This window comes from Microtus pennsylvanicus, chromosome 3 (assembly GCF_037038515.1).
Source record: "Microtus pennsylvanicus isolate mMicPen1 chromosome 3, mMicPen1.hap1, whole genome shotgun sequence".
Classification (NCBI taxonomy): Eukaryota; Metazoa; Chordata; class Mammalia; order Rodentia; family Cricetidae; genus Microtus; species Microtus pennsylvanicus.
In genome coordinates, this window is record NC_134581.1 from 82,525,684 (window position 1) to 82,548,002 (window position 22,319).

Sequence of the window (22,319 nt, forward strand, 5' to 3'; positions counted from 1 at the left end):
AACAAGCCCCCGACCAAATATACTGGTCAATCTTCCTCATTCTCTCTGCAAGGACAGCTTGCTGCAAGAGCAGCCCGCTGCTGAAAGCACATTCAGTTGTGACACAGTTCTTGGAATGGCTTAGCCACAAGATGGTTCAGAAAGATACAAAACAATTACTTCCCCTTTGGCCAAGGGCGCAATAGTTCCATTCCCCTCTAACCTTACCCCTCCCTGCCAGAACCATTCTATAAGAATAAACCCCTACTTGCAATAAACGGAACCTAGACGCATCTCAGACTGACTCTGTCATTCTTTATACGCGCTTGGTTCTCTTTCTCTTTCCCCCCATTCCTACCCAGGTGATCCTGAACTCGAGGCCCACGAATTACGTGGCCTGCTGGACAGGTCACATTAACTTTCAGGGATTTAGTTGATAAACAAGGCACTGTTTGGAGTAAGAAAAGGGAGCTGGGAAATTGATACAGTTATGTTTATTTTATCAAACCTTTTTAAATTTTTTTTTACTTATTTTAATATTATTTTTCAAGAAAACACATAATTCCATTATTTTTCCATTTTATTTTATCTCCTTTAACCCTTTTTATGCAATACCCTTTGCTCTTCTAAATTCAGTTTTTGTATTTCCATAATTATTGTTACATATACATTAATATATATTCCTAAATATATAAATACAAACTCTCATTACATTTAGTGCTGCTTCTTTGTATGAGGTCATTATTGACCACTTGTAATGCGATGGCCTATTGGAGTAGGTTTTTACCCAGATCAAAGATTATTTGTCCACTCCCAGCATTCTTCATTTGTCTTCATTTCCTCCTCAGGGGTTAAGGTCCCATGAGATTTTTCCTGCCATGTTTGCGTGTTTCCAGGTATCATTCTAGTTCAGAAATATATTCCTTAAAAATAGCACCTGTACTGTTCCTTGTAAGACAACACAGGAAGTGGCTTCCTACAATATTCTGCAACTTTCAGAAACAGAATAGAGTAAGTCAGCAGCAAGATGTCTGGGCAATTCTCACTTACTGCAGGAAGCAAGAAAAGAAAAGCCCCAAACTCAGATTTTCCTTCAGATCTCAAGATAATTGGAATGGCACGAGTCAATTTCGATATCTACACTGGGGGCAGTACATTCTCTGGAGTAAATAGAAAGGATGAGTGTAATTATGGGTCCCTCAGGAAATAATGATCATGATTCAGGGTGTAATACATTTTCCTCTACTCCTTCTTTAATTTAAATGTTCTCCTGAGAGACAGCCTTGACATTCTTCTGCCCTGCTTATAAACACATACATCCTGAGATTAAAGGATCTTTTCTCTGCTTCCAGAAAAGACACAAGGCCTTAATCATAAATAATGTTCTGCAATTCAGGAATTGGTCTAAGAGAATTAAGTCCTGAGTACATCTTCTTTGAATCCAAAGTTCTGAAAACTTTGAATATGAAATATTTATCCAGATGAACAGGGATAAATTGGAAAATAAGACTGTTCTAAGGTTTAGACTGAAAACTGTCAGCTTCTGAATTTCAGGTATACTTTTAGCCCTCCTTCTTTCCTGTCTTTTTAAAATGAATTTTCATATTTTTTTATTTTATTGAAGAGAGCTTTTCATATGATATATTCTGATTAAAGTTTTCTATCCCTAAACTCCTCTGAGGTATTCTTTACCCCCAAACTGTTTATGAATCCAAACTGTTTATGTCTCTCTAAATATATGATGGGCTTCAGAAAATTTCTTTTTTTTTTCATGGGCAACGAGAGACCCATGTGAAAATGGCAGATGAAACCATTCAGGTCAATCAGAGAGTGTAAAAAGTGTGGGCAAAAACGGCACACGCCTTTAATCAATCCCAGCACTCGGGAGGTGGAGGCAGACAGATCTTGTGAGTTCTATGCCAGCCTTATCTACAAGAACCAGTTCTTAGGACAGGCTCCAAAAGTTACCAAGACACCCTATCTCAAAAAAAAAAAAAAAAAGCAGAGAGTGTAAAGAGGTGTTAGTGGTCATTAGATGTTTCAAATCCACTGGACTTCTCCATCATTGATAGAATTTAAGCCTTTGAGATCTCATGACTATGTGACAAGGGGCCAGGAAACATTCTTTGTATGACTCTCCTTTTCTTTTAGCTTTAATATAGGCACATGTTTTTCATTAGTACCACAGTTAGAAGTAAAACTGCCCCAGCAACCAACAATGACCATCCAGGCATCTCTTTCCAATTTTACTGTTTTGGGGATGACTCTAGTGAGAGAAGACTGGAGATAGAAAAACAACAAATTCTTCTTACTGTGTTCTTTATCTTGTAATATATTATATTAGAAATAATAATTGAATTCAGTATCAATTGTTTTCTAACTTAAGATTGTGACTACACAAGGTGATTCTATAGGAGTAGTCCAGGCTAGAAGAAACACTTCTAACATACCTGTCACACTTAAAAAGGATCCATGATGAGTGTGGATCATCCTTTAATGAATCTCTTTTTTCTGTGTCCACAGATTCCCTTAAAGAAGAATGAACTCAGCAAATTTCTCTTTGGTGACCAAATTCATTCTGGTAGGACTATCAGATGAACCTGAACTTCAAATGCCCTTGTTCTTTCTCTTCCTAGGAATGTATCTGGTCACTGCATTGGGAAATTTGTGTTTGATAATTTTGACTGGGTTGAATTCTCACCTCCACACTCCTATGTACTTTTTTCTCTTTAACTTGTCCTTTATAGATGTCTGTTATTGTTCCGTGTTCACTCCCCAAATGCTGATGAACTTCGTATTAACGGAGAAAGTCATATCTTACATGGAATGTATGACTCAAGTCTTTTTCTTTTGCTTCTTTGTTGTTTCTGAATGCTATGTGTTGACTTCTATGGCCTATGATCGCTACATGGCCATCTGCAATCCACTCTTGTATAATGTTGTCATGTCTCCTAAACTATGTTTGAATCTTATGTTTGGTTCCTACTTTATTGCTGTTTCTAATGCTATAGCTCACACCATATGCATGCTGAGACTGAGCTTCTGTGATACCAATACCATCAACCACTACTTCTGTGATATTCCTTTTTTGCTCCAGCTCTCTTGCTCAAGCACATATGTTAACAATCTTGTAATTTTTGTGGCTGCAAGCATTAACATCATTGTTCCTACTTCAACTATCTTTATCTCCTATGGGTTCATCCTTTCCAGCATCCTCCACATCAGTTCCTCTGAGGGCAGGTCCAAAGCCTTCAGCACCTGCAGCTCCCACATCATTGCAGTTTTTCTGTTCTTTGGTTCAGGTGCTCTTGTGTATTTCAAACCCTCCTCAGCTGAATCACTGAATGAAGGAAAAATTTATTCTGTCTTTTATACCAATGTTGTTCCCATGATGAATCCCTTAATCTACAGCTTGAAGAACAAAGATATTAAAGTTGCCTTTAGGAAAACCCTCAGGAACGTTTGATTGTATGGTGCTCTCTTTACACCTCTTGTTTTCAGAATTGAGATAGTTTTTATTTATGGAAAATATTTCAACAGAAGAATTTACCTTTTTCTAGAAAACATTCTATGTTTTTTTTGTTGTTGTTTTTTAGATTTGTACAGGCAGAAACCAATTGTCTTAATTATGAAACTAAACTGTTTCCTTTTAATAATAAAAAGAAATTTGAGTCTTTTACATATTGTTTCCATATGTAAAAAATATTTTCATACTTTTTTAAAATTTTAATCAGTTCTAACATTTTCAACTATATTTCTTATTTAAAAATAATTTCACTAAAGGAACTTACCTAATACTTCCATTCATTACAGTTATTTTTTACCTCTTATAAATTAAAATAGATCTTCAAAATGACAAATGAAATAGTATGAGCATGCCATTGTCCACTGTATGTGGGTTTCTCATTTTGAATGTTTGTCTTTCAATAAGTATTCAAACATATGATTCTGTTCTTTCTATACATTTTCCATTGGAAAGTACCCTAACAACATATCTGTTCAGCTGCCAATACTAGGTATTATTTATTGGTAATCAATAGCTTAATAAAAATTGCAGAATTGCCTAATAGTTTCAAGTTTCAAGCATATTGTTTATTCAAATAATTTTTGAATATTTTTATTGTTATTATGAAATATGAACATAAGAGTTATTTCAGCTTTGAAAACTTTATTATTTTTATTTTTTATTTTATTTTTTATTTTTTTCTTTAAAACTTTATTATTATTTGTCTGTTGGGTACACGTGGCTACTGTTCTTTCAGTGGTTACTTTATTTTATTACTCCTTTTGTTATTGTTTTTCTTTTTGCCATTGGGAATGGAGTTCATCTACAAAGTTGAAAATGGAATTACATGAATGTTTTAAGGGCTTAGTAATTAAAGAAAAGTACATATGGGATGCAAATAGTGCCAAAAAAAGTTATTGAAATTGAAGCCAAGAAGATATACAGTGAGTAAATAAGTGTCTTTCCCTAAAAAGAATCAATGAAGGGTTCTGAAAAATCATATTATCATCTGAATCTTAACTTCCTTATGTATAGCTCTGCAAATATTTCTTTGTTTTATTAATCTCATATAATTCTTTATAACCACAATGACCCTGCATTAACAATGTTTTGAGTAATGAAGATTGTTTATTGAGAAATAAAGACAGGCTATGTTTGTTAGGTCCAAGTATAGTAAGGAGAGCTATGTCAAGGAATAAAGAGCAAGTGGTCATTGAGACACTATTTAGGAAGAAGTACAGGGTAGGTAGTGGAAGACTCTTTCTATACCTTTTTTCTTTTCTGGAACTTCTTAAAATATTGTGAGGACTTTAACATCTCTCTGGATATGTTTAAAAATATATCTCTGGGTATGTCAAGTTAATTGACAATAAATAAAAATGGCACTGGGTTTTGATCCTACTGCACGTACTGGCTCTGTGGGAGCCTAGGCTGTTTGGATCCTCACCTTACTAGACCTGGAAGGAGGTGGGAGGTCCTTGGACTTCCCACAGGGCAGGGAACCCGGTCTGCTCTTCAGGCTGCTGAGGGAGGGGGAGTTGATTGGTGGAGGGGGAGGGAAATGGGAGGCGGTGGCGGGGAGGAGGCAGAAATCTTAAATAAACAAACAAACAAATGAATAAATAAATAATATTTAGCCCAAAGGAACATCTGGAGAGAAGTAAACTATCTCATTTTTATTAACTTTCATATGGGTTTCACATATGGGATTTTTCTGCTACTGAACAAAATATCACCAATATGAATGGAATTGCTATAATAAAGTTATCAAGGACAGATGTTATTGCCACATAAGTCTTAAAGAGCTCTCTTTTTCTATAAATCAATATGTGTAAATAAATTGTTTATAGTTAAGAGGCTTTTTAAGCTATTCACCTGAAACATGAAACATTATAATAACTGTGGCAAGACTTTTCATATTAAATAAAAGCTGCCCTCCATACTGTGTGGGAATACAGTGGAATCTTGTGTAATGATTTTAAAATAAAACAACAAATCTATCCCTGTCTAAGCATAAGGATCTCATTTCACATACCAGTGTAGCATCATGAAAAGTGGTAAAACAAATCCATGATGCAAACACATGTGACATCGGGCAGATATGACTGTGTAGACTTCAGTAGAATGGACACTTGTCGGTTTTTGTTGCAGTGAAGTGTCCCAGGAGTGGTAAAGACAAAACAACTTTTATTCTAACACAAGATTGTTGCACTGTCCACCTTTTCTTTGTTCTCACCTGGGCAATATGGAGGTAATGAGGCTTCACTTATATCTGACAGCTATAAAGCAAGCCAGGAAATTATTTCAGCATAGTCAGGATAAGAAATTTGTGTATATAAAAATCATTAAAAGGTATATCTATCCACACATGATGAAGTAGGAATAGTCCATGACCACCATGGCTAATTTAGCAAACCCACACAGAGTAAAAAAAAAAAAAAAAAAAAAAAAAAACTGAGGATATATTTCAGTGCCGAGTGCTTGATTAATATGTGTTAATCCTAGGGGTAAAATTGACTACCACAAAAAAATGTATGAAGGAATAATAAGAAAAGTAATGGCCGTACTTTAATTACATAAGCACATGACCATCATAAAATGGTCATTGCATCAAAATTTTCTATATTGTATGATTTATGTAGCCATTACAATACTTATATATGCATGTATATATCCTGATTTTTTCCAATAAATTGTGTTACAAATCTATGATTAGAATGCTAGTTACAAGAACAGTCAACAAACTTACACAAACATAAATACCCAAGTGTATGTAATTAATACTTATAGTACAAACTGTAATTCACATTAGTGTATCCACAGAGGCAAAATAAAACTGTAGAGCAATCTGGACACATCTAAGGCAGAGACAACCTGATCCCCACACCTAAGGGGTAATTTTCACTTATGTCTATTAAAGGAATGAAGGGAATATTCAGTACGGTTGAATCGATTTGTGAGCTGCAATAAAACTGTCCCCAGTTAGTTCCTTGGGCAGCTGAGGACAGGGAACCTGAAATGACCCTATCCTATAGCCATGCTGATGAATATGTTGCATATCACCATAGAACCTTCATCTTGGCGATGGATGGAGATAGAGACAGAGACCCACATTGGAGCACCGGAATGAGCTTCCAAGGAGCAGAAGGAGGGAGAACATGAGTAAGAAAGTCAGGACCGTGAGGGGTGCACCCACCCACTGACACAGTGGGGCTGATTTATTGGGAGCTCACCAAGGCCAGCTGGACTGGGACTGAAAAAGCATGGGATAAAACCGGACTCTCGGAACATGGTAGACAATGAGGGCTGATGAGAAGCCAAGGACAATGGCACTTCATGTTCTGGCTTTGTGGGAGCCTAGCCAGTTTGGATGCTCACCTTCCTAGACTGCATGGAAGGGGGAGGACCTTGGACTTTCCACAGGGCAGGGAACCCTGACTGCTCTTTGGACTGGAGAGACAGGGGGAGAGGAGTGGGAGGAGGGGGAGGGAAATGGGAGACTGGGAGGAGGCAGAAATTTTTTTCAATAAAAATAAAAAAACAACTATTTTGTATTAATACTGTATTAGGAGAAAAATTTTATACCATTTATAGAGCCTCATTTTTAATCTCTTCTGTTTTCAGTGAAGTCTTGTCTCAGTTAAATTCTTCAAATCTTCTTAGAAGAATTATTATGAATAGAGGCTTCACTTGAGCTAGTGAATACTTCGCCACTGAGCTGCGAATTATACATATAATTATACATATAATTTTTATATGTATTTACTAACAATGAAAATTATAATTCTATATATAAAAAATTCCAAAGAATAAAATACTGAAGAATTACTGTACTATTCATAATCAAAGACCTGAAAGATCTGCACATTAAAAATTTCTTAACATTGCTCAAAGAAGTTTATGCATAAGTACAAAATAAATGTGTTCATGACTTAGACATGCCTTGGTGGTATCTTGCTTTCACAGTCATTCAAGTACAGATCCACATTCCCCTGCCGAAATGTAGGTGGAAGTTTCCATCCTGCATGGTCCCAGCCTTATATTAAGTATAATATAAGGCTTTGTCCTATTAACTCAGGCTTATTTTAAACTAGCTCTTACAACTTAAATTTTAATCTATGCTTAGCCACATGCCTTTGTCTCTTTTCTCAGTGAGGCATTTTCATCTTGCTTCCTCTTGATCTAACTGGTGACTGGATATCTGCCTTGCTTTTTCCAGAATTCCCTTAGTCTGGTTTCTCTGTCTATTCTTCCTACCTGGCTACTAGCCAATCAATATTTTATTAAACAAATATGCGTGACAAATCTTTACTGCATACAAAAGCATTATCCCCCCAGCAAATACCTATGTGCCTGCTTATATTTGTGCACCCACACCCACTGGAATATGCACAAATCATATACATACACACTCACAAACATACATATACATACATATTCACACACAAGAAAATACTCATGAACTAACCACAGAGTTGATTAAAGTTTGTAGAACAAAATAACAAAATTTTGTTTAAAGAAATTAATGAGATATAATCACTCAGAAGCATAACTTTTACTTATTGGTCAGAAAAATTACACTGTTAAGATGTCTTTCCAAAGACATCTGTAGAGTCATTGCTCTATCTATGACATCTCAGTGACATTTTCAATCTTAATATTCATAAATAATCTCATTTGACTCTGAATATGCAAGTCCAACTCAAAAAACAATAAAACTAGATTACACTCACTTCTAAATTTTAAAGCTAACCAGAAACCTGAGGAAAAAATTAAACAAAGTGGTATGAAAATAAAGGCAGGTAATCAGAGAAATTGTATGAGAGCCAGAAAAAAGATCTTAGATAAAGAGTTAAAAAACAAAGGGTTTGAAAAAGTTTCTAAGACCATCTCTTAGAGAGTACAGACAGTATCTTCAATTAAGAAACCTGAATGTAGGTATTAAAAAATTATATTCAAACCTTACAGACACTGTATATCCCTTACTCCAAGTGGGTCAAATATACAGAGTCAAGATTTAAAAAATAAGAGTATTTACAAGAAAATACACATCCAAAAGTTCACAGCTGCATTTGTAGTGATGACTTCTGTACAGTAACATGAAAAACACAGGCAGTCATAGAAAAATAGAGGACTCTCACTATGGGGAAACTTCCCTCATGTAAGCCAAACTGTCCATTTATGAGGGTTTATTCTGTCAACTTGAATGGGTTTATAATTACCTAGGAGACAACTGTTGTCCAGGAATTTTTAGATTGAGTTAGTAGAGGTTGAAAGATACATGATGTCTTTAGGTTGTACTTTTCCATGTGCAGCTTTCTAAGATAAATAAAAAGAAGTTAAATTGAGCAGCAACAATCCTCTCTCACTTCTGACTTTAGACACAGTATGACTAGCTGTCCATCACTTCTGCCACCTTGATTCCCCGAAACTCTTTATCTTGTTCCATGAGTCAAATATAAACCATCTTTTCTTTAACTTGTTATTACCATGAATTTTTGTCACAGAAAGAACAAAAGTAATTGCATTAGCACTGAGCAGAAGAAAATATTTTAAAACCATAAAATAAACAGATAAGTTTTCTAACCTCACAATGACAACCTGCTAAAAAAAAGCCATGAATTACATATACATGCCTACAAAGAAACATGCAAAGTTTCAATGTGCATTTTAACAGTGCTCACAATCATTAGTCACTAGGAATATTTAAACCAAAGGTACCAACAGATCCTAATTCTGCAGATCTTGGTTTTAAAAAAAAAATAGCAAATAGATAAAAACAAGCGATGGTGAAGATTCAGTGAGTTAGCAGGTCACTTCAACATTTACAAGAAAATGAACATTGTATAGTCAATAGGAAGTAGAAAAGCAACACAAACAAAAACCACAGAAGCGAAGATGCAACTTGAACATGGAGAATTTTTTTTAAGAGTTAATACCCTAAGTTTAATCATAAGTGTCACAAAAATTCAGATATAATTATCATAAGATTGAATATGTATACATTTTATTTTTAATATTTACTATAGTTAAAAACATGGGAGGAAGCTGAATGTCTTTTCATTAATGAGTAAGCTTTTTATGATACATGAAAATTTTGTAGCCTCAAAGATAAATGAATTTTATTTTTTTCTTTAGACCTGTGTAATATTCCATTGTGTCTATCTACTACATTTTCTATACATAATTATCAGGTGATGGCCATCTAGCTTGATTGCATTTTCTGTCCATTGTAACAAGAGGAACAATGAATGTGAATGTGCATTCCCTAGAACCAATATCACAAATTATGTGCTATTTTCGTTTCTAGTTTTTTTGAGAAGCCTCCAGAAATTCAACAGTAAGCTATTGAACCACCTCTGGTTCAAGGAAGAAATAAGGAAATAAAAGACTTCCTAGAATTTGATGAAAATAAAGGCACAACATACCCAAACCTATGGGATGCTATGAAAGCAGTACTAAGAGAAAAATTGATAGTACACAAAAAATAAAATGAAAAATGTCCAAACCCATCATTATGAACTAAAAACCATCAAAATACAATAATTAAGGGTTTTTTTTGTGTGTGTGTGTGTGTGTTGACCATGTGCTTATGGTTATGGAACCTGCCCTCATATGTGGTTTGATATTTGATATACAGTGAGTCTGTTGAAGAAAACTAGTTTCTGTTTTGGAAACAGTTATAAGTTGTAGATAGTTTCTGGGCTAGTGACTGGGACTTCTTCAGTACTGAGATCTCATCTGGTTTAAACGTGTGAAGTACTTGTGCATGTTGTCACAGTTTCTGTGGATTCGTATGCCTGCAGATTCTATTGTGTATAGAAGTTACAAGAGCCCTAAAAGTTTACAGCCTTAAGGATTCTGTTCAGTGGTCAATTAAAGATACCAAGATGAGCAAAAAAGGGGGGGGCGGTAAAAATTTGAGGGTAAAGAAGTATAATCACAATGGGAAACATCTGTCCATTTTCTTAATTCTTCTCTATTCAGTTTCCCTTTTTATTCTACATTGTTCTTAGTTCTCCCCTTACAAATGTTACCACTTATATATCACTAAAACCATCAATTCCCCAGTACTAGAAGGTTCCAGGTCTAAAATTCTTTTGCTCCATAGAAATCAGGTAAGAGTTTTCACACACACACACACACACACACACACACACACACACACAAACACACACACACGGGGTGGGTGGGGAGAAGTCAGATCAAAGATGGAGTGACTGGTGGATTTCTGGTGGGCTCCTTAATGGAGAATGTTAGTTAAGAAAGGAATTAAATCATCAGGGAATTCCAGAGGGGAAAGATAGTGAGCTACGCTAAACTTTTAGGCAGTGGAAAGAGTTAAAAGGTTTGTTTTCAATAAAATTATAAATAGGGTATAGATTGTTACAAGCTTTTCTCCCAACAAGGTTAGAGGTTACCACATAACCAGGCAACTTATGTAAACATTCGGGGTAAATTTATGACTCTTGATCAGATAGCACATATACTAGATGCTGCAGTTTCTATGGGCCTAGGTCTGGAGTTAGACTTTCTGTTCTGTGTTAAGAGACCCAGGCCTCTAAATTATCAGTTCAGGACTATGCTGTTATCAACCTTTCATATCATGGGTGTTGTGGGTCTTTCTCTGGGTTGTAGATAATTATCCCCTTTGCTCTCCTTGAGTGTAAAACACAAGCTGTATATTTCCTGAATTACACTCATCAATAAACTGAGGTGAAGGTGAACATAAGGAGTTAAAACTCTTTTTAGTGGGCATAGGGGTGGGGGTGAGGGTGGGGGAAGGGGAGAGGGGGAGAAAGAAAGGAGAAAGGAAAGACTGGAGAGAGCTTGGGTGAGTGGAAAGGTGGAGATGGAGGAATGGCAGATATAGGAGCAGGGAAGAAAATATCTACATTAAGAGAGCCATTTTAGGGTTGGCAAGAGACTTGGCTCTAGAGGGGATCCTGGGTGTCCACAGGGATGTCCTCAGCTAGGCCCTTGGGCAACAGAGGAGAGGGTACCTGAACTGGCCATGCCCCACTATCACACTGATGATTATCTCGAATATCAACATAGAGTCTTCCTTCAGCAACAGATGGAGATAGAGACAGAGACCCTCGTCAGAGCAACATATTGAGCCCCCAAGGTCCAGTTGAAGAACAGAAGGAGGGAGAAGATGAGCAAGGAAGTCTGGACTTCGAGGGGTTGTTCCACCCACTGAGACAGTGTGCCTGTTCTAATGGGAGCTCACCAAATCCAGCTGGACCGGGACTGAATGAGCATGCTATCAAACTGGACTCTCTGAATGTGGCTGAAAATGGGGCCTGACTGAGAAGCCATTGATAAAGGCACTGGGACTTGTTTCTACTGCATGCACTGACTTTTTGGGACCCTAGTCTATTTGGATACAAAGCTTCCTAGGCTGGATGTTGCAGGGAGGGCCTTGGAGTGAGAGACCTCCGTTCCAGCATGTAGCACGGTTAAAATTAAGTCACCTATATAAGCTTAGAAAATCAAATTTTAGCGAAGCAGATAGGGCCCCGGTGAACAGGATGTTTGCGGTTAGGTAGCTCTGTAGAAACTGGGCCAACAGGAAGACAGCTAACCACTGCGACAGTCTGTCAAAATACCCAGAGAGTTGAACGTGCAAAGGGATAAACAGCCCTGACCTAAACTCGACCCTAGCCCGTGTAGGAACCAATGAAAAGCTTGTTGCTGCTTCGTGCTTATTCAGCTAGCTGCTCATCCAGTTGGTTGGATGAAGCGACCACAGACGCCTGTGTAAACATTAAACTTCCTCTTGCTTTTGCATCCAGTGGCCTGGATTCTGTCTTGGGTAAAGGGCGATCCCTCAGATGTGACACCCATTTAGGTGGTCTTTCAGGAGTTCCCACAGGGCAGTGTTCCCTGCCCTCTCTTAAGGTGGGAACAGGAGGGATGAGGGTGAGTGGGGGAGCGGAAGGGGAATGGGAGGAGGAGAGAAAGTGTAAATTCTTGAATGTGGGTCTCTGTCTCTATCTCCATTCATTGTCAGATGAAGGTTTTATGATGATTTGCAAGATATTCATCAGTCTGGTTATAGGATAAGGACAGTTCAGGCACCTTTGCCTCAGCTGCCCAAGGAACAAGCTGGGGACATCTCCTTGGACACCTGGGAACCCCTCTAAAGTCAAATCTGTTGCCAACCCTAAAATGGTCCCCTAATTAAGATATCTACTTCCCTGCTCCCACATCCACCCACCCCCTCCTTCCCAACCATCCTGGTCCCCCAAGCTCTCCGCATCCTCTCCTTCTTCCTTCTATTTCCCCATATACCCTTACCTACATCCTCCCCCACCCCCGTGCTCCCAACCCCTGCCCGGCAGTCTTGTCCACTTTTAATATCCAGGAGGATAACTATATCTTTTTCTTTGGGTTCACCTTCTTATTTAGCTTCTCTAGGATCACAAATTATAGGCTCAATATCCTTTATTTATGGCTAGAACCACTTAAGAGTGAGTACATAGCATATTCATCTTTTTGGGTCTGGGTTATCTAACTCAGTAAAGTATTTCCATCCATTTGCATGCAAAATTCAAGATGTCATTGTTTTTTACCGCTGAGTAAAACTCTAAAGTGTATATGTGCCACACCTTCTTTATCCATTCTTCTATTGAGAGGCACCTAGGTTGTTTCCAGGTTCTGGCTATTACAAATAGTGCTGCTATTAACATAGTTGAACAAATGCTTTTGTAGTATGATTGGGCATCTCTTGTGTATATTCCCAAGAGTAGAATTGCTGGGTCCTGAGGTAGGTTCACTCCCAGTTTCCTGAGAAACCACCACACGGATTTCCAAAGTGGTTGCACAAGTTTGCATTCCCACCAACAATGGATGAGTGTTCCCCTTACTGTACATCCTCTCCAGCATAGGCTATCATTGGTGTTTTAGATTTTAGCTATTATGACCGGTGTAAGATGGTATCTCAGAGTTGTTTTGATTTGCATTTCCCTGATTGCTAAGGAGGTTGAGCATGACCTTAAGTGTCTTTGGCCATTTGAACTTCTTCTGTTGAGAATTCTCTGTTCAGTTCAGTACCACATTTTTTAATTGTGTTAATTAGAGTTTTAATGTCTAGTTTCTTGAGTTCTTTATATACTTTGGAGATCAGACCTTTGTCTGATGCGGGGTTGATGGAGATCTTCTCCCATTCAGTAAGATGCCTTTTTTGTGGGAGCCATTTTAGTGTTGGCAAGAGACTTGGCTCTAGAGGGGATCCCAGGTGTCCTTGGGGATGTCCCTAGCTAGGTCTTTGGGCAGCAGAAAAGAGGATGCCTGAACTGGCTTTGCCCTACTATCACACTGATGGTTATCTCGAATATCACCATAGAATCTTTGACCCGCAACAGAGAGCCTCATCAGAGCAACGGACTGAGATTCCAAGGTCCAGATGAGGAGCAGAAAGAGGGAGAAGATGAGTAAGGAAATCTGGACCGTGAGGGGTTGTTCCACCCACTGAGACAGTGTGCCTGTTCTAATGGGAGCTCACCAAATCCAGCTGGACCGGGACTGAATGAGCATGCTATCAAACTAGACTCTCTGAATGTGGCTGACAATGGGGAGCTGACTGAGAAGCCAATGATAAAGGCACTGGGTCTTATTTCTACTGCATGTACTGGCTTTTTGGGACCCTAGTCTGTTTGACTGCAAAGCTTCCTAGGCCTGAATGTAGTGGGGAGGGCCTTGGACTTCCCACAGGGCAGGCTTGACTGTCCTCTCTTAAGGAGGGAGGGGGAGGGAGGAGGGAGAGTGGGAGAAAGGGGAATAAAAGGAGGAGAGGAAGTGTAAATTTTTGAATGGAAAAAATAAAAATAAATAAATTAATTAAAGAAATAAAATAAATAAATAAAATATTCTCTACTGAGGGCAAGTTCAAGGCCCTTAATACCTGCAGTTCCCACATAATTGCTGTTTCTCTATTCTTTGGATCAGGTGCCTTTATGTACCTCAAACCATCTTCTGCCATGTCAATGAATGAAGGAAAATATCATCTGTCTTTTATACCAGTACAGTTCCTCTGCTGAATACCTAAATGTACAGCTTGAGGAACAAAGATGTTAAAGGTGCCTTAATAAAGACACTAAGTAAGAGAAAGTGTTAATCTGAAAAAGTGTCCTTTGTCATGCAGTTACAACACTGGAGAAGTCAGTTTCATTATTTCCTTTGTGTGGTCATTATCTTTCTCTTTATTGTTGTTGCCGTTAGTAGAATCAAGAAAAGTTAAGGCTCATGTGAATAATTTATTTCTGCTTTTTAAAGATAATGACTCGCATTCCTTACCATTAGCATACTTAATTTATCTTTTTGTCTTTTGCATGTATATTAGAAATTTAATACAGTAGTTTATGTATTTGAAAATATGATCATTTTCACCTTTTCTTCCTGTGTAGAAATATTACTGTTTAATAATGACTACATTACATCATGTATCAAGGAAGTGACGGGACTTACATGGCACTGGCCTTCAGAAACTGTCAGTTATATTATGTTTATACTTTGGTCATCCCATCCTCCACTGGAAGATATCACCTTTACACATCAGACATGAAAGGTTCCACAGTAGAACACAAGTTTCTCACTTATATCTCTGCAAGCACTGTGAATAAAATATCTTTCAGTAGGGATCTCTCTAGTTACTCTGTCAATTTGAGTTTTTTATTTCTTCTGAAGCAATGGATATGCTTTTGAGTCAGAAAAGGTGGAAAATGATTGGCTAAAATGAAGAGTTTAAGCTTTAGAGAAGTATTTGGAGAATAAGCTCAGTTATATTAACTTTTTCAGGAATAAGATGATTAATTCTTACTTTTTGAGAAAAGGAAAACAACTATTATCTTTCAGAAAATAAATTGGGCTGTCTGGGCACAGGGGCCGAATCCTGAGGGCAGCTGGGCAGGCAGGAGGTCCTTTGTTTCAATAGCCTGCCTGCAGCAAGCAAGGTAGGCGCTTTGTTTACTAGCTACCCAATCAGCACAGAGACCTGATCTTGACACCAGGAGAGACATCACTGGAGCACCAGGAGAGCCATCATGGGGAAGTGCCATAACTGGGAAGGTACCTCAGTAGGCAAGGAGACCTGATCCTATGAAAGAAGATCCATAGGGGAGCATTCAGAGGAAGAGATGGGCAGGTGCTAATGCAAGAATTCACCCGACAATCTGAAAAACAACATGAAACCACCAGAACCCAGCAAACTCACAACAGGAGGACATGATCACCTTAATCAAGAAGTAGAAAAAAATTGACTTTATGAAAGTGATTGATGCCCTTAAACAGCATGTAAAAAATGCCCTTATAGAAATGGATGAGAAGTATAACAGAAAGTTTGAAGAATTGAATAAATCGGTGAATGATACCCTAGGAAACCAAGGAAACAAAATCAAACAGATAATGGAAACAGTTCAAGACTTGAAAACTGAAATAGAGGCAAAGAAGAAAACACAAACAGAGGGCTGGCTGGACATGGAAAATCTAGGTAAATGAATAGAGACTACAGAAACAAGCAAAACCAACAGAATACAAGAGATAGAAGAAAGAATTTCAGATTCTGAAGATACCATAGAGAAAATAAACGTAGTGATAAAAGAAAACAGCAAGTCCAACAAACTCTCATCACAAAACATTCAGGAAATATGGGACACAATAAAAAGACCAAACCTAAGAATAATAGGAGTATAAGAGGGAGAAGAAGTGCAGCTCAATGGTCCAGAAAATATATTCAATAAAATTATAGTAGAAAACTTTTCCAACCTAAAGAAAGATATACCTATGAAGGTTCAAGAAGAATACAGAACACCGAATAGGCTGGATCAAAAAAAATAACATCCCCTTGCCATATAATAATCAAAACACAAAGCATAAAGAATAAAGAAAAAATATTAAGAGCTGCAAAGGAAAAAGATCAAGTTACTTATAAAGGTAAACCTATCAAACTTACACCCGACTTCTCTATGGAAACCATGAAAGGCAGAAGGTCCTGGATAGATGTACTGCAGAAATTAAGAGACCATGGATGCAAGCCAAGACTACTATACCAAGCCAAGCTTTCGTTCACTATAAATGGAGAACACAAAAATTTCCAGGACAAAAACAAATTTAAACAATACGTAGACACAAATCCAGCCTTACAGAAAGTAATAGAAGGAAAATCACTAACCAAGGAGTCCAACAATGACAACAATAACTCAGACATCTAGAGACCCTTCACCAGCACAACTCAAAGAAGGAAAACACACAAACTCTGCTACTAAAAAAGTGACTGGAGTTAACAACCACTGGTCATTAATATCACTTAATGTCAATGGACTCAACTCACCTATAAAAAGGCACAGGCTAAGAGATAGGATACAAAAACAGGATGCAACATTCTGCTGTTTAAAAGAAACACACCTCAACTACAAAGACAGGCACCTACTCAGAGTAAAGGGCTGGGAAAAGGCTTATCAAGCAAATGGACCTAAGAAACAAGCAGGTGTGGCCATACTAATCTCTAACAAAGTTGACTTCAAACTTAAATCAATCAGAAGAGATGGAGAGGGCATTTTATACTCATAACAGGAACAATTCATCAGGATGAAGTCTCAATCCTGAATATCTATGCCCCTAATATAAAAGCACCCACGTACATAAAAGAAACATTACTAAAACTCAAGGCAGCCATCAAACCACACACACTAATAGTAGGAGACTTCAACACTCCTCGCTCACCAATGGACAGGTTAATCATACAGAAACCTAACAGAGAAATAAGAGAATTAATAGAGGTAATGAATCAAATGTCCTTTACAGACATCTATAGAAAATTCCACCCAAATAGGAAAGATTATACCTTCTTCTCTGCAACTCATGGAACCTTCTCAAAAATTGACTACATACTCGATAACAAAGCAAATTTCCACAGTTACAAAAAAAATATTAGTAACCACATGTGTCTTTTCAGATCACCATGGATTCAAGTTAGAATTCAACAAAATTGCTACCCCCAGAAAGCCAACAAAATCATGGAAACTGAACAGTCATCTACTGAACCACACCTGGATCAAGGAAAAAATAAAAAAAGAAATTAAAGTCTTCCTTGAATTCAATGAAAATAAAGAAACAACATACTCAAACTTATGGGACGCTATGAAAGTAGTCCCAAGAGGAAAGTTCATAGCACTAAGTGCTTACTTAAAGAAAAAAGAGAAAGCACACATTGGAGACTTAACAGCCCACCTAAAGCTCCAGAAAGAAAGAAGCAGACTCACCTAGGAGGAGTAGAAGACTGGAAATAATCAAACTGAGGGCTGAAATCAACAAAATAGAAACACAGAAAACAGTCCAAAGAATCAATGAAACAAAAAGCTGGTTCCTGGAGAAAACCAACAAGATTGATAAACCCCTATCCAAACTAATCAAACGGCAGAGAGAGAATATGCAAATTAATAGGATCAGAAATGAAAAGGGGGACATAACCACAAACACAGAGGAAATTCAGAGACTCATTAGATCTTACTACAAAAGCCTGTATGCCACAAAACTAAAAAATGCAAAAGAAATGGACACTTTTTTAGATAAATACCATATACCAAAGTTAAACCAGGACCAGGTGAACAATCTAAATAGACCTGTTAGTCACGAAGAATTAGAAGCTGTTATCAAAAACCTCCCTACCAGAAAAAGCCCAGGGCCAGATGGTTTCAATGCAGAATTCTACCAGAACTTTCAAGAAGACATAATACCTATACCCCTTAATGTATTCCACAATATAGAAACAGAAGAGTCATTGCCAAATTCCTTTTATGAAGCTACAGTTACCCTGATACTAAAACCACACAAAGACTCAACCAAGAAAGAGAATTACAGGCCAATCTCACTCATGAACATCGGTGCAAAAATCCTCAACAAAATACTGGCAAACCGAATCCATGAACCCATTAGAAAAATTATCCATTATGATCAAGTAGGCTTCATCCCAGAGATGCAGGGCTGGTTCAACATATGAAAATCTATCAATGTAGGGACAGAGCTCGGACGACGGAGGCGGACAGAACCTGGACGGCGGAGGCGGACGGAACCCGGATGGCCTAGGTGGATGGAGGACATGCTCCGCAGCAGGTGGGGACAGGCTGGGACCCGAGTGGCAGCAGAGGAAACAGGCCACAGGTGGCAGGAACCATCGTGGCAGCAGACACAGGCTGTAGGGACCAAGCGCAACACTGAGAGTAGATCGCCCCACTACAATTAAATCAAAGAGGTAGGCCTTTGGTTGGCGAGGTCCCTGGCAAAGGAGGAGCCGGGCCCTATTCCTAAAGACTCTTCTGAGGGGTGAGAGGGATTTGGCCCCCCGGCAGGAACCAGGAAACAGAACAAGGGCATTTTGTAAGAGGAGCCCCTGGCCAGCAGGGAAACCTGAACCAGTTTTAACAGACCACTTAGATAGCATCGATAGGAGGAGATGGGCAGGCTCCAAGGAAAGAATTCACCCAATAATCTGAAAAACAGCATGAAAACACCAGAACCCAATGATCTAACAACAGAAGGTCTTCAACACCCTAACACAAAAGAAGTGGAAAAAATTGACTTCATGAAAGCAATAGAGTCCCTTAAACAACATGTGAAAAATGCCCTTATAGAAATGGAGGAAAAGTATAACCAAAAATTTGAAGAAATGAGTAAATACGTACATAATACCCTGGGAAACCAAGAAAGAACAATCGAACAGGTAATGGAAACAGTTCAAGAATTGAAAACTGAAATGGAAGCAAGGAAGAAAACACAAACTGAGGACCAGCTGGATATGGAAAATCTAGGTCAACCAGCAAAGCCTACATAAACAAGCACAATCAATAGAATACAAGAAATAGAAGAAAGAATCTCAGATTCAGAGTACACCATAGAGAAAATAAATGCACTGATCAAAGAAAACTGCAAAGCCAACAAATTCCAATCACAAAACATTCAGGAATTATGGGACACAATAAAAAGACCAAATCTAAGAATAATAGGAATAGAAAAATGAGAAGAGTCACAACTCAAAGGCCCAGAAAATATTTTTAACAAAATTCTGGAAGAAAACTTTCCCAACATAAAGAAAGATATTCCTTTGAATATTCAAGAAGCATACAGAACACCAAACAGACTGGATCAAAGAAAAACATCCCCTTGCCATATAATAATCAAAACACAAAATATACAGGTTAAAGAAAGAATATTAAGAGCTGCAAAGGAAAAAGGCCAAGTAACTTATAAAGGTAAACCGATCAGACTTACACCTTACTTCTCTATGGAAACAATGAAAGCCAGAAGTTCCTGGATAGATGTACTGCAGAAGCTAAGAGACCATGGATGCAAGCCCAGACTACTATACCCAGCCAAGCTTTCGTTCACTGTAAATGGAGAAAACAAGACATTCCAGGATAAGAACAAATTTAAACAATATGTAGCCACGAATCCAGCCCTACAGAAAGTAATAGAAGGAAAACCGCAACCCAAGGAATCCAACATTGCCAACACTGCCTATAATAACTGCGGCATCTAGCGACCCTTCACCAGCACAACTCAAAGAAGGAAGACACAAATTCTACTTCCAAAAACGATAAGAATATCTGGAGTAAACAACCACTGGTCATTAATATCACTTAATATTAATGGTCTCAATTAACCTATAAAAAGGCACAGGCTAAGAGATATGATACGAAAACAGGATCCAACGTTCTGCTGTTTACAAGAAACACATCTCAACCACAAAGACAGGCATCTACTCAGAGTAAAGGTTTGGGAAAAGGTCTTTCAAGCAAACGGTCCTAAGAATAAAGCAGGTGTGGCCATATTAATTTCTAACAAAACTGACTTCAAACTAAAATCAATCAGAGGAGATCGAGATGGACACTTTATACTCATAACAGGAACAATTCATCAGGATGAATTCTCAATTCTGAATATCTACGCCCCTAATATAAAAGCACCCACTTATGTAAAAGAAATATTACTAGGACTCAAGGCAGACATCAAACCAAACACACTAGTAGTAGGAGACCTCAATAAACCTCTCTCAGCAATGGACAGGTCAATCAGAAAGAAACCTAATAGAGAAGTAAGAGAACTACTGGAGGTAACAAAGCAAATGGACTTAACAGACATCTATAGAACATTCCACCCAAATAGGAAAGAATATACCTTCTTCTCTGCAGGTCATGAAACCTTCTCAAAAATTGACCACATACTCAGAAACAAAGGAAACCTCATCAGATACAAAAAAATATCAGTGTCCACCTGTGTCTTATCAGATCACCACGAATTAAAGTTAGAAGGCAACAACCATGCTACCCCCAGAAACCCTACAAACGCATAGAAACTGAAGAGTCAACTACCAAACCACACCTGGGTCAAGAAAGAAATTAAAGTCTTCCTTGAATTTAATGAAAATAAAGGGACAACATACTCAAACCTATGGGACACTATGAAAGCAGTGCTAAGAGGAAAAGTTCATAGCACTAAGTGCCCACTTAAAGAAAATGGAGAAAGCATACATCGGAGACTTAACAGCACACCGGAAAGCTTTAGAAAAAAAAAAAAGAAGCAGATGCGCCCAGGAGGAATAGAAGACTGGAAATAATCAAACTGAGGGTGGAAATCGACAAAATAGAATCATAGAAAACAGTCCAAAGAATCAATGAAACAAAAATTTGGTTCCTGGAGAAAATCAACAAGATCAACAAACCTCTATCCTAACTAATTAAACTACAGAGAGAGAACACGCAAATAAATAAGATCAGAAATGAAAAGGGGGGCATAAACACAAACGCAGAAAAAATTCAGAGACTCATTAGATCTTACTACAAAAGCCTGTATGCCACAAAACTAAAAAATGCAAAAGAAATGTACATTTTTTTAGATAAGTACCATATACCAAAGCTAAACCAAGACCAGGCGAATGATCTAAATAGACCTGTTAGTCGCGAAAAAACTAGAAACCGTAGTCAAAAATCTCCCTTCCAAAAAAAAGCCCAGCACCAGATGGTTTCAATGCAGAATTCTACCTGAACTTCCAAGAAGACCTAATACCTATACTCCTTAATGTATTTCACAACATAGAAACAGAAGAGTCATTGCCAAATTCCTTTTATGAAGCTACAGTTACCTTGATACCAAAACCACACAAAGACCCAACCAAGAAAGAGAATTACAGACCTATCTCAATCATAAATATCGACGCAAAAATTCTCAATAAAATACTGGCAAACCGAATCCAAGAACATATTAGAAAAATTATCCATTATGATCAAGTAGGCTTCATCCCAGGGATGCCAGGCTGGTTCAACATATTCAAATCTATCAAGGTAATCCACCACATAAATAAACTGAAAGAAAAAAACCATATGATCATTTCATTAGATGCTGAAAAAGCATTTGGCAAAATTCAACACCCCTTTATGGTAAAAGTCTTGGAGAGATTAGGTATACAAGGGTCATACCTAAATATAATAAAAGCTATTTAGAGCAAGTCAACAGCTAACATTAAATTAAACGGAGAAAAACTCAAAGCCATCCCACTAAAATCAAGAACAAAACAAGAATGTCCACTGTCTCCATACCTCTTTAATATAGTGCTTGAAATTCTAGCAATAGCAATAAGACAACATAAGGGGATTCGTATCGGAAAAGAAGAAGTTAAACGTTCGTTATTTGCAGATGATATGATAGTGTACATAAGCGACCTCAAAAACTCCACCAAAGAACTCCTACATCTGATAAACACCTTTAGTAATGTGGCAGGATACAAGATCAACTCCAAAAATCAGCCGCCCTCCTATACACAAAGAATATGGAAGGAGAG

At 37.7% G+C, this 22,319-nt stretch overlaps 1 protein-coding gene across 1 annotated transcript; it reads left to right on the forward strand.

The window, feature by feature from the left end:
• Nucleotides 1-2,518: 2,518 nt before the first annotated feature.
• LOC142847165 (olfactory receptor 8B3-like) lies at nt 2,519-3,445 on the forward strand. The gene has a single exon (XM_075967893.1). The coding sequence runs from the start codon at nt 2,519-2,521 to the stop codon at nt 3,443-3,445; it is 927 nt and encodes a 308-aa protein (XP_075824008.1).
• The last annotated feature ends 18,874 nt before the right edge of the window (nt 3,446-22,319 follow it).

What these genes read in the sequence shown, in the direction of transcription:
- LOC142847165 (XM_075967893.1), top strand. Translation starts at nt 2,519, where the DNA reads ATGAACTCAGCAAATTTCTCTTTGGTGACCAAATTCATTCTGGTAGGA.